General features: G+C 43.0%; 2 protein-coding genes across 2 annotated transcripts in view; both read left to right on the plus strand.

The window, feature by feature from the left end:
* CELA1 (chymotrypsin-like elastase family, member 1) lies at positions 1-11,886 on the plus strand. Its single transcript, XM_006900216.1, has 8 exons — positions 1-40; positions 682-764; positions 2,599-2,699; positions 3,829-3,954; positions 4,953-5,089; positions 6,933-7,078; positions 10,749-10,898; positions 11,828-11,886. The coding sequence occupies exons 1-8, from the start codon at positions 1-3 to the stop codon at positions 11,843-11,845; spliced, it is 801 nt and encodes a 266-aa protein (XP_006900278.1). The 3' UTR covers positions 11,846-11,886.
* A 3,756-nt stretch (positions 11,887-15,642) lies between these two features.
* Positions 15,643-17,112, plus strand: part of BIN2 (bridging integrator 2) — a 47,407-nt gene continuing 45,937 nt past the window's right edge. Inside the window, exon 1 of the mRNA XM_006900217.1 lies at positions 15,643-15,723. Coding sequence (XP_006900279.1) covers positions 15,643-15,723 — 81 coding nt within the window. The remainder of the gene's footprint in view (positions 15,724-17,112) is intronic.

Genomic DNA, 17,112 nt, shown 5'->3' on the forward strand with positions numbered 1-17,112 from the left:
ATGCTGCGCTTCCTGGTGTTCGCCACCCTGGTCCTTTATGGTAAGTGGGTCATCTGGCCCTAGTGCTAGTGTGAGGGGGACTTCAACAAAAGGGTCCGAAAGCTGTCCCTATGTCCAGACCTGATCCCTGTACCAGGGAGGGGTGGAACACTGCCTATAAGCAAAAACTTTACTCTCCGAAGTCCATGATAGAAAAGATCAGGGCCACACAGCACCCCCAGGTGGCAGATTCCTGATCTATGAAGCAGAGCAGCCTCTTCAGAGGGCCTGGGCTTCCCCAACACCACTACTGACAGAGAGAAACACTCATACCCAATTGGAATGTCCCCTGAGGAACCGTGTTAAAGCAGAGGTTGAAAGGTCTCTAGATGAAGGAATGACTCTGAGCAGAGCTGAGACCTCAAGGAGCCTGAGTCTAGAGGAGTGGATGGATACCTCTGGGGCCCCAGCTTGGTGTATGAAATGGGTCCTGCACACTTTGCCAGACTTCTGGGGACACCTAGGAGCAGCAGACAGCTTTCAGAAGGGGTTCAGAGAACATACAGCTAAGCCCCTAATTTGTTAGAGAGGAGACTGTGAATTTGCAGACAACGCTAACATTCCTCAAAGCACAACTCCCACTCCCCCACTCGAGCTGATCCCACGCTTAGTCATCACTTACTTTTCTTCTGCCTCACAAAGGACACAGCACCGAGGACTTTCCGGAAACCAACGCCCGGGTAGTCGGAGGGACTGAGTCCAGGAGAAATTCCTGGCCCTCTCAGGTGGGTGTTTCCTCACTGCCTCTGATTCCCACCAAAATAAGAGTTGCTGGAGCATACAGAGGCATTTACTATGTTCTCATGAACAGGTGGCTCTGACTGCCTACACTGTCGATATAAAGATAGATAAGACTAGACATACGTCGTCTCTAAATGCAGAAAATTTAGAGAAAAATATTGAAAACTCAACAACATTCACTTTCTCTACCAGGCACACACCAAATAAAGACCCTATTTCTACTCCCAGCAATACCACTTGTGCCACAGTCACACAACCATACTGCAAGCTTGCAAATTCAAATGACACACATAACCAACCACTCCATACAGTGTGTCACACATGCACTGGCACACATACTTCACTCACAAGTAGAAGATTTTGCTTATTTGACTATATAAAGAGGTCCCATTTTTGTAACACATCATCTGGGCCTTGATTCAAGTAAACACAAACGTTTAAAACTGTCAGGATAACTGGTATTAAATGTCACATTGTGAGAGGAACCAATACAGTCAGAGTTAGATTTAATTTACCAAAGTTTGAGGCCCAATTTTTAAGAGCGGAGCTATAGTATAATATATGGCGCTAAAGGAGAGCACAGGAGCTGATCAACTGGGCATTCCAAAAGTGCTTCTAAGTATCCTCTGAAATGGGGGGAGATTATGCAGATGATACAACCTAGCAGAAGTGAGGAGGACTTGAAGCACTTCCTGCAGGAGATCAATATGGATCACATTTCAACATCAAGAAAACAAATATTCTCACCACTGGATCAATAAGCCACATGATAGATAGAGAAAATAAGTAAATTGTTTCATTTTTACCTGAATTCGCAATTAATACCCATGATAGCAGCAGCCAAGAAATCAAAAAGATGTGTTGCATTGGGGATATCTGCTGTCAAAGACCTCTCTAAAATACTAGAAAGTAAGGACATTAGTTTAAAGACTAAAGTGAGCCAGATGAAAGCCATAATATTTCCAGTTGCTTCCTATGCATCTAAATGTTGGACAATGAACAAGGATTACAAAGGAAGAATTGATACCTTTGAACTGTGGTGTTGGTGAAGAGTACTGAGCATCCATTGACTGTCTAAAGAACAAACGAGTCTATGCTGGAGAAAGTGCAACTAGGATGCTTCTTTGAGGTAAAGATGATAGAAACTTTGACTTATATATTTTGGCTTTTAGGTGGTTTTTTTCTTTGTTGTTTTGTTTTTGCTACATTTTGAGGGGCCTGTCCTTGGAAAAAGAAAGATGAAGGGTCAGAGAAAGAGATGAGGGCCCTCAACAAGATTGACTGATGCTGTAACTGTAACAATGGACTCTAGCATGGAGGAGAGTGTGAAGATGGGACAGGGCAGGGCAAGGCTCAGATCCGCTGTTTGTAAGATCTCTATGAATCATAGTTGACATACAAGTACCTAGTAACAGTATGTCTTGAGAACAATGGAAAAGGAATTCTGAAGATCTAAATCAGTGGGGCTTACTTGATGGACTCATTTCAATAAGGAAAAATAAAAAAGGAAGGACCTGGGTTATAGGCTCATTGCCAAAACCTCTAGCAGGGATGCCAAATATATTTATCTTTCACTTCCCTAGTGCAGAAAACATCATCCAAAAGTGGAACACTTTTCCTACTGATCTACTAAGGCATCTGCATGCCCCTTCTCAACGTCACACTCCAGGGACCTACTACCAAATGACCAAGCAATTGGCAGGCCAAATGAAACCTGTCATCTCAAGCCCAGTGGCAGAAATGTAAGGTGTTATAATATAGTTTGGGGCAATGCCCTTTGAGAAAAAGAAATTTCTGTTTTCTTCCCTCTTGATCTAGATTTCCCTTCAATACTTGTCCGGAGGTTCCTGGTATCACACCTGTGGAGGGACCCTCATTAGACAGAACTGGGTGATGACAGCTGCTCATTGTGTGGACAGGTGAGAAAAGCAAAACCCAGCTTTACTGGGCCCCTAAGAATTGAAGAGTCTGTATGCCTAACTCTTCTAGGAAAAGACAAACTCTGGTGCCCAACTCTCTGGGCACCACCTTAAGGAATGGATGATGGCCTATTTATTTCTATTTGTGTTTGGATTCCAAATATACAATTCCACTACAGTATAATAAGTACAGATTTGGAGTCAGGCAGGTCCTATTTCAAATTCCACTCCACATTCTAGCTATGTAACTTTGGGAAATTTAGCTTATCTATGTTCCTTGTCTGTTCTCATTAAAATGGAATAACAATACCTATATAACACCTATTTTGTGGAGTTGTTGTGATAATTATAAGTGAGTAAATATTTAGCAAGTACCTATTCAAAATCTGCCTGGTAACTATTCCTATTTCTCTTGAGCAGTGACTCTAAAACTTGAGCATGAATCAGAAATATTTTGAGGGTGCAGATTTCTGGGCCCATCTGGTAGAGTTTTTTATTTGGTAGGCCCAGAATCAAGTCCGGAATTCGCATTTTTAACAAATTCCCAAGTGATGCTGCTGCTTCAGAGACCATGCTTTAATTAAAAACTATTAGTATAGGGGAGCTCTGGTGGCCTAGTGGCAAGAAGCTGCACTGCAATCCCAGAGGTACGCGGTTTGAATCCACCAGATGCTCTGCCGGAGAAGGAGGGGCGGTCTCCTCCTGTACCAGTCAGATCTGATTTGATGGCACACACACACAAAATAATGAAATAAAAGTGCTTTTAAAAAAAAAAAACTATTAGTATAGAACTTTCTATGTCCTTCAAAATCCCCCTGTGAGATGAGAGGCATTACTTTACTTAGGCTCACCACACCTGTCACAGAGTACTAGATACTCAGCCTATGATGTTTAGCCCAATAAACCAGGAAAAAGAAGTTGCTAGGAGTTTTGTCATTAACTTAAAATAATGAATTAGGGAATAGGAGAGTGTTACTTTCTCATCTTCTACCTCCTCCTCTGTCTGGGCTGGTTAAGATGGGTTCCTGTCCTAAAGATGAGATGTTGGATGACTTTCCAACTTTTCTCTAAGGAGGGAAAAGAAGGCTGAAGTCTCTGAATTACTAAGGATTTCTTTCTCTTACTCCAGCCAAATGACCTTCCGTGTAGTGGTCGGAGACCACAACCTGTACCAGAATGAAGGCACCGAGCAGTATGTGAACGTGCAGAGGATTGTGGTGCATCCCTACTGGAACAGCAATAATGTGGCTGCTGGGTAAGGACAGGGCTATTATCTGACTCTGGGCTGGGAGGTGGAGGGCTGGTTGGTTCGGCTATAGTGGTCATGGCTTTCTTCACCTATGACTAGCGGGGGTTATAGGTATATAAATATAGTCTGATACCAAGTCTGTGGCTTTGCTTTTGGTAGAGAGTCCCAGTTGAGATTGAGAGAAGATGCCATGTTTTGGAGTGGAGCATTAAGCTGGTACATTTATCCAGGAAAGTTTTGAGAATTTACCTTGCACAATAGTCCACAGGGCATTGTGCCACTAATCTAAAGGCCATGCTGGTAGCCCCATGGGAGAAAGACGGGCAATCTCCTCCTGGGTGATTTATAGCCTAGTAGCCTAGGATGCCCAAGGAAAGGTCCATTATGAGTCACATCCCACTCTGTGTGTGTGTGTGTGTTAAGAGGGTGGATTACAGGATTGGCTCACTTAATTTCTTCAAGTAGGTCCTAACAGAAGAACTCTTACAACACCAAGTTGTAAACTTCTGTTAGGGAATTAAAATGGCAGTCAATTCTATAGTGTGGGGTTGGAGAACTGGGTGGATTTAAGTAACTGGGATATTCCTGCAAAGCTTCTAGAGTCTAAATACAGCTTTTTTTTTCCTATAAGCGCTCTTCTCTGCCACCAAATCATTTTGTTCCTTCTTCCTAGCTGAAAGCACCATTCCCCTTGGTTACAGCAACAAGAACTAGGCTGCAATATCAAGGCCTCACCAGCAGGTGCTACTGTTAAACGGCTTATGTCCTACAGCCCAAATGACTAATTCCTATTGAGCTCCTGTGGCATAGTCTGTAATGAGTCACAGTGCTAACCAAAAGACTAATTCCTCAAGTTTGAGGCTTAGCAAATTACCATCTTTGTTTTCAGGATTGTGTTGTTGTTATTGTCCTCAGAGTCTTGGTTCCCATGGGATACAACCACCTATAAAGGACTTGAGGGAAGAACTGACCCCAGAAGTAAGCAGTCTCCTTTCTTCCTGCAGCTATGACATTGCCTTGCTGCGCCTGGCCCAGAGCGTTTCTCTCAACAGCTATGTCCAGCTGGGTGTTCTGCCCCAAGAGGGAACCATCCTGCCTAACAACAGTCCTTGCTATATCACAGGCTGGGGCAGGACCATGAGTAAGTAATTTCCATTAGCACTCGATAGCTTCTTAGTCACTAATGATCTACTTAGTCACTTCCACTGGCATTAATCTACCCACTTAGGGAGCTCAGGTGGCTTAGTGGCAAAGAGTTGTACTGCCAACCCAAAGACATACAGTTCTAATCCACTAGCTGCTTTGCAGGAGAAAGACAGGCTATCTCCTTCCTTGCCATCAACTGCCTCTGAAAACTTGATGGCAGGTCAGCTATGAGTGGGTTTTGATTAGACAGTACACAACAACATCACAGGGAACATGATATGGCAGCTCAGCTCATGGGGGACTTTTTTCTCTGTCTAGCTGGTGCATTAAGAGAGATGAGGAGGGGAAATAGTTGGAATGTTGTGGCATGGTCCACATGGATTTGTGTTAACCCAAAAGCCGCACCTAGTTGGTGATTCAAGTTCACAAAGGATCCTTTGAGGGGGAAGATGGGCAAGCTCCTCCTGTGTGATTTATAACCTCAGAAACCCAACAGGGCAAAGGGGAGGTCAGCTATGAGTTGATTCCAACTCAACAACAAAGAGAAAAGAATGGGATGTGAAATTATCAAGTCAGAGATACATAGATTCTTCTAACTTCAAAAGCCTTATTTTAGAAAGTATTCTGTACTAAACCAACCCTGTGGCCATCAAGTAGATTCCAACTCATAATGACCCTGTGGGACAGAGAACTACCTCAGTGAGTTCCAGCGCTGTAATCTTTACGGAAGCAGACTGTCACATCTTTATCCTGCTGAGCAGCTGGTGGGTTCAAACCACAGACCTTTCAGTTAGCAGTCAAAAGATATCCACTAGGCTACCTCATTCCATATCAACCCCTTCTTCTATGTGAGAGGGCAGGAACTCAAAAAAATTAAGGAACTTGTACAAGACGATATGGCTGGCTGACAAAAAGCTGAGGGTAGAACCTAGGCATCCTAATGTCCACTTTTATGGTCATTATACCATCATGCTACCTCCACAGGTTGTCAATGGGCTGTGGGTTGGAATGGGGGTAGCTGAACAGGGTTAGCTTCAGGTCCAGGTAAGTGAGACAGAGGAAGCTTCAACTTTCTTCTAGTCATCATGGGAAGATGACTATTGGTAGTGAATGTCATTCAAGTCAGATGGAAAGGTGGGAAGACTATGAGCAGAAACAGTTAAAAGTGACAGCCACTAGGCTTGACACAGGAGTTCATCAGCCACCAGGCAGGATTTAAACTTCTGAAGGAAAAGCAAGGCCTTGTGAGCAGTTAATCTGCTAGGAAAACCTGGAGCTAAGAAAATCTGAGAGACATGCTTCTAATCGGCTCTGTTCTCAGTTTGTTTAATGTCACTGTGCTTCAATTTCCTGATCTATAACATGAAAGGATTGCCGTAAGGATCAAAAGAAATGATATACGTGCAAAGTCTTTGAAAAGTTCAAAGAGCCAGATAAAAGAAAGTAACTAGGATATAGAAACAAGAGTGCTATGGTTTCTGTAAACATGTTTTACAGTGTAAAGATGAAGCAGAATAGTCAGATAAGGTGTCAACAAATACGAACATTCTGATTCCTCAGTTGTTATTCAAGAGTGCAAAAAGGACAGGAGTGAAATTGGTGGCTTGGTGCTTGAGTAATCAAGGATGACTCCCTGGAGGAAGGAACCTGTAGTTGACAGAGAGAAAGAGACATAAGCACAGGGATCCATGACAATGATGTAGGCAGAGAAAAGGAAATTGCTCTAGGTTTGGCTTTCAATAGAGCTTTAGTAACTTTAGAAGGCTTGGTGGAGCATAGAGGGGTTTTGCCTGAACAGATTTTGAAACTGACCCTGCAATGCTGTGTGTCCCATGCAGCCAATGGCCAGCTGGCCCAGACTCTGCAGCAGGCTTACTTGCCCACTGTGGACTACGCCACCTGCTCCAGTTCCTCCTACTGGGGCTCCACTGTGAAGAACACCATGGTGTGTGCTGGTGGAGATGGGGTTCGCTCCGGATGCCAGGTAAACACACACAGGAGGAGTAAGAAGCCTCACTCCAGGGTCCTTCTCCTTTGCCTCCTCCTCCACCCTTTCCTCACTTTTTAATTACCCACCCACATACAGATTCCATTTTCTACTCTGGCTTTCTACTTCTGTGCTTTTAACTCTCTATCCACCAAATCACATAGTTGGAAAAGACCTTAAAATTCATCTTGCTTATGTCCTACCTCAAAAGCTTGACGAGAAGCCCAACACGTGTGCTGATATATGTCAGTGATAGGGCAGGCACTTGGCGGCGTAATTGTGAATAAGGTAGTGTCTCTCTTGTCAATCTTCAACTTTTCTTGTAGCTCTACCACCACCAATTCTTCAACCTAGCATTATTTATGGCAGTATATACTGGTAGGTATGGTAAAGGAAAGTTGTCCAAATCCTTTAATAATAGTTTACATTTAATAAATAAAAAGAATCCTCTCCTATTTAGCATACCATCTTCCAGATTACTTAATGTAACTCAAAAACAGTCACTAAAGGTGTTGTGTGTACTAGATAATGCTGGGGACATAAAGAGGAATCAAATTGTATTCTATCAAAATATATAGTTAGGGGGAAAGATCTGAGTTAGAAATACCCAAGAATAAGGGATAAGTTTTAGAATGGCAAAAGAACAGCAGGTTGGGAAATCACCAAAGAATATAAACTATTTTGAAAGACAATTCTCAAGGAGATAAAAATGGTTACAGGTAACAGGAAAAACCTGGTGAAAGAAATTTTACAGAGAATTAAAGAGAGACAGCTCATTAAAATAAATGTAATGCCAAAAAGAGTCCCAGAAGATATGAAAGTGTTGACTGGATTTGGAAACTGGGTATCAGTAGCAAACTTTGAAAGATAAATTTCAGAGGAATGGTGAAAGCAGAAGTGTACTTGGAGAGGGTAAGGAATGAAGAGGCACTATCATGCTGACCCCATGTGTTAGCAGTAGAATGGCTCCCTAGTTTTCTCGGCTTTACGAGTTGAGCTAAGTTTAAATCTTTTTTTTTTTTTAGTTTGTTGTTTTTGTGGTTTTTTTTTTAATTTTATTTTATTATTTTGTGTGCACGTACCGTCAAATCAGATCTGACTGGTACAGGAGGAGATTGTCCCTCCTTTTCCAGCAGAGCATCTGGTGGATTTGAACTGTGTGCCTCTGGGATTGCAGTTCAGCTTCTTGCCACTAGGCCACCAGAGCTCCCCAAGCTAAGTTTAAATCTTAATGGAAGCAGATTGCTAGGCCTTTCTTCTGTGGTTGTGTTCAAATTACCAAGCTTTCAAGTTAGTCATGCACAAACGGCACCATTTACAGACTTTAATAAAGCAGGGAATTGTAAAGTGCTCAGTGAATCTTGGATGAAAGAAGAGCAAACAAAATAAAATGGTAGATTAAAAAGTAAAGAGAGTGATGAGTTGAGAATGGGAGATTTTAAAGAGAAAAGAGCATATTATAGGAAGAGAGGGTAGGACCATGTAGAGTCAGAGAGGAATAACAACACAAGGTCCAGAGAAAGAAAAGACGGAGCCAAAAGCACAGGTGGAGCTGGCTTTGAACAGGAAGAACTTGCAGGTTAGGTGGCTGGAAGCTGTTCCACATTATTCTATTTTCTACCGTCCTGGGAGGAGTCAGGTTAACTGGGGAACATTAGGAATATGGGTTGTTTATATCTGGAGTAACTGTTAAGCGAAATGGGAGGACTGTCCTCCAAGCTGCTACAAACAGGCTGAGATTGAAGACCATTTATTTTTATAGTAATGACCACATGGATTCACTCTGTTTTATGCAAAGACCCAGTTGTAGGACAGGGAATTGATTCATCCAAGGCTGTATTTTCCAGCTTGGTTGAGACACAAGGACAGGATTATAGATTAATTTATAAAGTGCAAACCAGGTGGAGGAGAAAGAAAAGTCAGTAAAAGGCTAGTAGTGTAGGTAAAATAGAATGAAGTAAAAAAAGGAAGTTTTTATGAATTTGAAAAACTTTTAGTGAAAACTTTCTGGTTTCCCAAAATTTTCCCAGTTTTAAAATGGAGTCTTGTGTTCCAAGACCCCTAGATAGACTGTTGTTGTTAGATGCCACTGAGTTGAGTATAACTCACAGCTATCCTAGGAACCCTATCCTATCCTGTGCCAGTCTCACAATCTCTGACATACGTGAGCCCATTGCTACAAAGTGTCAATCCATCTGGTTGAGGGTCCTCTTCTCCTTCACTGACCTCTCCACCATTCTACTGTTCTGAAAACAGTTTTTCTAAGAAGCAGCTGGGAAAGGTACTGCTAATTTCTACTTAAAAGAATCATCCTACATCTCTGGAACTTTCATTTCCGGAATAACTTTTGTTTTCTCTAAAGTTAATGATTATCTCGCCTTTTTCATTTGCTTGGTTAAGTATTCAACTGAACACTGCCTCAGCCCTAAGCTTTCTATTCTTTTGTAAGTGACCTGTTTTATTTCCTCTTGACCCTACCACTAAGTCTTGGTATGATTCTAATTGCATTCACTTTAATGGACACTTTGTGGACTTTTCTAATCCGTAAAAGTTCTAGAACTTTTGGTTCTGGAAAACACTGGGTTTTATTTCCTTTTCATTTTAGTTGTCTATTATTCACATTTGTTTCTTATTTTCCTTATGCTTTGCTTACTTGTTCTAAAGTGTTCTCCACTTCTAATATTTTATTTCTCCTCTCATATTTTCCAAAGCTTCTATATGCTGTCTGAATGTTCTGTTTAATAGCATGCTATTCTTATTCATGAGTGTGGTATTATCTAAAGTTTTATTTATTGCTAGTATTATTCTACCTACATAATCTTTTTCTGTCTCTTTCAGTTTTATATTGATGGTTTTCTTTAAATGTTTGGCGATTCTTGGCCAGTTGCTTTTATTACAGAGTGGAAATGTAAAAACCTGGTCACTCATAGTGTTACATGGGGTCTATCTGTAATAGACTTCTCTGTCAGGTGGCAGACAGAACAAGATAATTTTCTTAGGAGATCTCTAATGTCAGGATCTTTCCTACTAGACTGGTCAGACAGACTAGAGAAATACCTTCCAATTTTATTTTTGGAATTATAGGACTGCTTCTGGCATTCTGGAAGCAGAGGATCAAAGTCATGTTCTATAAACAAAGGTTTCTCAAATTCTAAGCCCGAGTGCACATAACTATTACCTAACATATCTCTTTCTCTCCTTTTCATTCCAGTTTAGTTTAACACATGCTGACTACCTACCTTGTATTAGTCACTGATTTCCCCACCTCAAGTTTCATTTAAGCCAATATAAGTTACTGAGTTTATGACATTCAAAGTTCTATGTTAACAATTTGGAAAGGAAAATATCAGTAAGACCTACTTCCGGTCTCAAGAAGCTAGCAAATATGAGTGGGAGGTGGAAACAAATTATGAAACTATAATACAAAACCAACCATACCATAAGTGTTGCAATAGAAGAAGAAGGGACTATGGTTATTAAGAAAGGAAAAAGAGATTCATCTTGATAGTGAGGACATAAAGCAGATGAGAATCTGAATTGCAGCTTTAAAACTGTACAGCATTTTACCAGCAGAGATGGCGTGGGCCAGGCACAAAAAAAGAGACAAAGCAAAGACACAAAGATCGGAAGATGGGCAGTTTTTCAATTCTGCTTCTCCTCACCGTAGGGTGATTCTGGAGGACCCCTGCACTGCTTGGTGAACGGCCAGTACACTGTCCATGGAGTGACCAGTTTCGTGTCCAGCCAGGGCTGTAACGTCTCCAGGAAGCCCACAGTCTTCACTCGGGTCTCTGCTTACATCTCTTGGATAAATAATGTGAGTTTTCATAAATGAGAGGTTGAAATAGGATTACCAAGGAATTCACACCCTACCTGGGATGGGAAACAAACTTGGTGTGGGAAAGCCATCACCTCCTCAACCACATTCAAGTGGCTCTTCATCCCTTCTCTTCATAAAGCACTTTTGTTCAATTATGTCATCATCCTGAGTCCTCCTTCACATACCCATTGAGCAAGTTTCATCACACAATTTATTGCTTAGGGTAAGACAGTGGCAGCAGCAAGCTTGAACCAGACATATATCAGTATTGTTCTGTTGAAGCCAAGGTGGAAAGAGTTTCCAGAAAAGCCAACATTCTGGATAAGGGAGGGAAGCACCAATACCCTCTCTGAAAAGCTCTAAGGGCATTATGAGAATTTGCTTTACTCTATGGAGCATAATTTTACCATATTAAATAATGCTTCAAGGTTCAGTGAGGTTCTTTTTTTTTATTTTTTTTTTATTTTTATTTTGTGTGCGTGTACCGTCAAATCAGATCTGACTGGTACAGGAGGATATTGCGCCTCCTTCTCCGGCAGAGCATCTGGTGGATTCGAACCGTGTTCCTCTGGGAGTGCAGTGCAGCTTCTTGCCACTAGGCCACCAGAGCTCCCCTTGGTTCAGTGAGGTTCTTTACAACAATACACGGACCTTGTGGTAAAGCTCCACAACTCCTGCTCCTTCAAGGCTTGAAATACTTTCTGGAGTCTTGCAGTATGAGGATGAGCTCATAAGCAAATTTGAAACTCATTCTTGCCATTATGTCTTGTGTATATGCCTGTGCAATGACGTATCTTAACAGCTGAAACCTGCATCCTACACCTCACTCTTTCACTAAAAGGTCATATTTAACTGGACTCTGAAGAAAACAGAAAAGGGAGGTAGATAGATGTCACTGATTATGGACTTCACTGGTTTTCCTTCAGATCGTTGCCTACAACTGAACATTTTCCTGGATTCGACAGCCTTCCCAAGGTGGTTCTTAAGTCCTCAGAAAAACTTGATGCCATCAAGGAAACCATTCTAAGAGACTACTAAACTGGATATAGCAAAGAAAATAAAACAGAATATACATTCTCATCCTGTGTCAAGGAAACCATTCTAAGAGACTACTAAACTGGATATAGCAAAGAAAATAAAACAGAATATACATTCTCATCCTGTGTCATGCTATTTGGATTCAAGCCCTCAGAAAGAAAGGTGATTATAGGTACCAGATTAGAGTTCACCTCGACTCTAGTCTAGTGCTCTCTTTGACACTACCCCTACCTATTCACAAACTGAGTGGTTTTACATTATCCACCGGGCTATTTTAGGACCTATATTACCTGTCTACTAACCTGTTCTCCCCCAACTCTACATGTGCTTTACTCAAAGGCATGGGGTGCTTTAGATGGTCCCACCTAAACTTGCATGACTCTCCCAGATAGACTGCAGGGCTTGCCCTTTGGTTTCCTCATCAGGACCCAGAACTAGTGCTCATTCCCAGCTTTTGGCAACTACCAGGATACACCAGAGGTAGGATTAAGCAGTAAGCAGACAAAGAAAGGGATGAATTAGAAAATAAATTAGGGAGGAAATAACAGGGGGGAAAGAAGAAAAGGAGATAGTGAGAAAGGAAAGGAAAGCACTGGGGTGGGGGGAAGGCTGAACAGAAGGGGAGAGGGGAAGCAATATGGGGCCTCAAACTAAGTATGAGTCAGCACTTGGAGGCTGGGACTAAAATAGACAACCGGATCCAGGGTTCTATAAACTGCTGAGAAGTGGGAAACCGATAATTCTGCTTCATCCTGCCCGGGGCTCCAGTCTGGTAAAGCGACCAGGGAGAAAACAAAAGGGAACCGAAAGGAGGCTAAGAGGATAAGTAGCAAGGGGCACTGGTGCATATAGTGCATGCTTCGCTGCTAAGGTGACAAGGAGTAATTATTCCTAGCAGCCACTGAAGACCAAACAAGAAGTATTAAGGTAGTTAAAGCATAGTAGGAAAACTTGTCTGAGGTCTGTTCTGGAATTGGCTGCTATGTCAGGTATGTCAGCAGAGGCCTCAAGGAAACAAACACAAAAGCACTGTCTGCAAGAAGCTCAACTACAGTAAGGAAGCCTATGTTCTCTTCCCGGTTCCATCACTGAGGGGCCAAATAATCTTGATCAAGTTGTCTACCCTTTATATTATTCAATTTCCCTATATATTTAACTTCTAAGGGCTGTTTTTGCATGATTTGGTGGCCAATTTCACTTGTTCCCAAGAGATTAACACTGTGGACAATTTCATGAGAGACAACTGTTGAGCTTTATTAAGAGTGCTGTGAAAACCTAGGAGAGATACAGCCTCTTGTTAAAGACATGCCTATCATCACCATCATCTCTGTGTTTTCTTCACCTACTGTGCGTGCCATCACCCACTCCTCCCCATCCAATGTTAAGGCCTTCCATTTTTTTCCATCTGCCCCTCTCAGGCCATCCTCAGTGAGCACTGAGAAACCACCTAAACATTCTGTCCATCTCCATAAATGAATTTAATGGAGATACTGACAGTTTAGTGGTAGAATTCTTGCCAACCAAGTGAGAGATCTCACTTTTGCACCACTAGGTTGAATGTACCACCCGTCTGTCAGTGGAAGTTTGTGCGGCAACTATGACACTAAATAGGTTTCAGAGGCCCTTCTAGACTAAGATGGACTAGGAAGAAAGACCTGGTGATTGGCTTCTGAAAATCAGTGAAAACCTTATGGACCACAGTAACCTGATCCATAACCCATAACAGAGATGGCACAGAACCAGGCAGCATTTTGTCCTAATATGTCTGGGATGACCATGAATCAGGGCCATATCAATGGCAGCTAAAATGAAATTTGGCACATTATAACCTGATTTCATTTGGACTGGCATGAAGCTGTGCTGCAATCTCAAAGGCATGTGGTTCAAGGCCACCTGACGTTCTGCGTGAGATGGATGGGTTATCTCCTCCCAATTAACTGCCTCTGGAAACCCATTGGAGTGTCAACTATGGGTCAGTTCTGACTCTGTGGTACACAACAACAATAACATAATCTGATTACAGTCTCCCTCCACCTCCATACTTTTAACATCTACAGGACAAGGATTGTACTTTATTTCTCTTTGTTCTCCCAATACCCCCAGCAACATAGTTGGTCCTGAGTGCAGGGATTAGAAAAATGAGCTGGAAAACAAAAGAAGAAAAGAGCATTCAATTTTGTCTCAGGACTCCAGATTTTCCCTTCTTTCCTTAGGAGCTGTATTTTGACCCTTTTCCTTCCCTTATGGATATCTTACCTCAACTAAAAAATTCTTAGAAAAAAAATTCTTAAAAAAATTCACTGCTGTGAATCTAAATTCCAGCTATTTCTTCAAACAGACCAAGGAATGTCCTGCATTTAGAGACCTTCTCCCTAAAGAAGCAGCAGTTCTAATCTTGGCCCTGTCCACCTAATTTGCACAATTTATGTCTCGCTTTACATTCTACCTCCATCAAGTGCACCCATAGCCATCTAGCTAGAAGAACTTGTGAGCGTACACACACATAGTTAACTGTCACTGAGCTGACTGCATTCACAGTACCCTATGAACAAGGGATGGTAAACTTGCCCTATCCTACAACATTACCACTATCTCCAATATGCACAAGCCCACTGTTACAGTAAGTGTGTCAATCCATCTTGTAGGGGGACCTTCCTCTCATCTTTACCAGCAAGATGTCTTTTCCCAAAGACTGTGTTTATGTCTGTGGGGTTTTCCCCCTCCAACTGGAGGGAAAAGTCTTCTCCTTTCCTGTCTCTCCAACTCATGTGTACCTCCACTTTTAACTGAGATCAGGAGCCGGAGGTATGGTGTAGACTTCTTCCCTTTCAAATGCGGTCTACAGTCTCCTCCCTTTATCAATCCCAAGACTGCTAACAGTGGATTGCCATTTTTCAAATTGCAACTTCTCGTAAGAAATACATTTTACTTGGTGACCCAGTGCACATAATCATATAACTGAAACACATTTCCCGATACAACACCCTTGTTGTGTACCGTGAAGTCGGGGCTGACCTTTAATAGCTGACCCTCCAATGGGTTTTCCGAGGCAGTAAATCACAGGATTATCCATTCTTTCTCCAGCAAAGCAGCTGTTGGATTCCCACCGAGTGCCTTTGGGACAGCTGCGCAGCTTCTTATCACGAGGCTACCAGAGCGCCCTTATTTCAGTTATTACTCCATGCTAATTGCCATCATTATCTTGCTTTCCCTAAAGCATGAGTTTTGACCTACATTCGTGAACTCTGTTTAACTGGGCCGATATTCCTGTTGAACTGGACTCACAGAAGCTGGGCTTGAGTATGAGCCTCTAGAGAGCAGGCCTCAGTGTCCACCTCTGCCGAACAGGCCCAACCTGGGATGTGCCCAGTCGGCCCGATGTGCCTGGCCCTGCCCGCTGCCACGTGGAAGGGCCTTGGGACCTCAGCACAGACCGCAGCGGTACCCAGGAAGTGGGACTCCGAGTGGACTCTGCCGCAGGTCTCAGAGGGCCGCACCGTGGGCCTGGCTTTACGCTGGGGGGCTCGGGGTGAGCCTCGAGGCCGCCCTAGGACTCGGGCAGAGCGCAGGCCATGGCCGCAGCCGGGAAGTGCGAGGCCCGCCCGCACCGGAAGCGAGGCATGCTGGGAGCAGGCACTTCCTCTCCGGGGCGAGAAAACCACAGGGCGCAGGGCCCGGGCAGCCGCCCCCGGGGAGCCGCAGGATGGCCGAGGGCAAGGCTGGAGGTGCTGCTGGCCTCTTTGCCAAGCAGGTGCAGAAGAAGTTCAGCAGGGCCCAGGAGAAGGTAGGTCTCTCCTCCGCCTTGTCTGTGCCCAGGCCAGCCACAGGGCGGTGCACAGCGCTTTAGGGCTTTGGGAGCCCTGCCCGCAGAAGGCTCTCTGGGACTGTCAAATGAGTTTCCGTCCAAACCCGGTCGATTTGAGGGAAAATGGAAGAAAACCACCCCATCTTGAACAAAGATGGGGACCTTCATGAGACACCAATTTCCCTCCGGACCTTAAGCAGCTCTCGGGCTGGGTTTGAAACCCGTGACCTAGAAAAGGTAAACTTGAGTTTACGCTGTCAGGCTAGCAAACCGTCAAGACTGGCATTTTACAGATAATGAAATGCAAAATCCAGAGTGTAATTTGCCCAAAGTCCTAAAACACCAACTGCTAGCCGTGATGTCCTTGTATTGTTACTTTAGGTGGAGTTCCCGTTGAGAACTAGAATGATTCTGCATAATTCTCTCTGTATCTGACTGTGCCGGGCCACCCGCTGTTGTTTAAAATTGATGTAACCAAAACCCTCTTTCTGCTTCCTGTGTGGTCCCTGAGGCCCAGGAGAGTACACGACTCAGAAAGATTGTGTCCTGGGGTGAGTGGCACTAGCATTTAGGTAGACTGTGATCTGTAACTAGCCTGCCTTTGTACATTGTATGAACACTGCTTAAAACATTTTAATGGCATTCTTCCTTAGCTACTTATCAAATCCTTTGCTTTCAGCCAACACTGCGTTAGAGAAGATGATATAGAAAAAGACATACAAATCAGAAAATAAAAGAGCAAGGAGGTACATGAAAGACCTGAGATGGAATATTTGGTCTTTTGATTACCTTATTTGATTAGCATTTGAATGAACAGCACACACTAAAGAACGGAAATAATCTGTTGTCTTCTAAGGTGGAGTCAATGGTTGGGCCCTTAGGAAGATTAAGGGCAGCCAACACTTTCATGTGGGCTTGTCATCAACAACAAAAATAGAGTGTAGTCCTTGTCTTCAGGAAGCTTTTCATGGAAAGAGACTGTCCACTTTCACAGCAGAAAACATAAGAATGGCTCAGGCTTGGGCAGTGTTTTAAGTTCTTAAGCCTATCAGGGTCATTGTGAGTCAGATCCAGCTTGAGGATAACGATATCTTTCTCTGAGGGAACTAGAGCCCTATGAGAGAATTGAGGAAAAAAGATTTTGTTTATCAAATTCACCTTGACCGTGATTTCATCTGTTGAGTTGCAAATTGTTTTACAAGCAATGCCAGTGGGAAGACATTGCTTAAAGGGGGGTGAGGAAAGAGACGATACTGAGAAGGCTACTGCTGGAATAATATCACCAGCACCATTCAGGAATGATGGTACACAGATTTTACTTTGTTTTATCTTCATCCAGCTTATCAGTGCTATGCCCTTGCTTTGGAT

The sequence above is a fragment of the Elephantulus edwardii genome, unplaced genomic scaffold (genome assembly GCF_000299155.1).
Source record: "Elephantulus edwardii isolate Elephantulus edwardi_28Jun2011 unplaced genomic scaffold, EleEdw1.0 scaffold00278, whole genome shotgun sequence".
Classification (NCBI taxonomy): domain Eukaryota; kingdom Metazoa; phylum Chordata; class Mammalia; order Macroscelidea; family Macroscelididae; genus Elephantulus; species Elephantulus edwardii.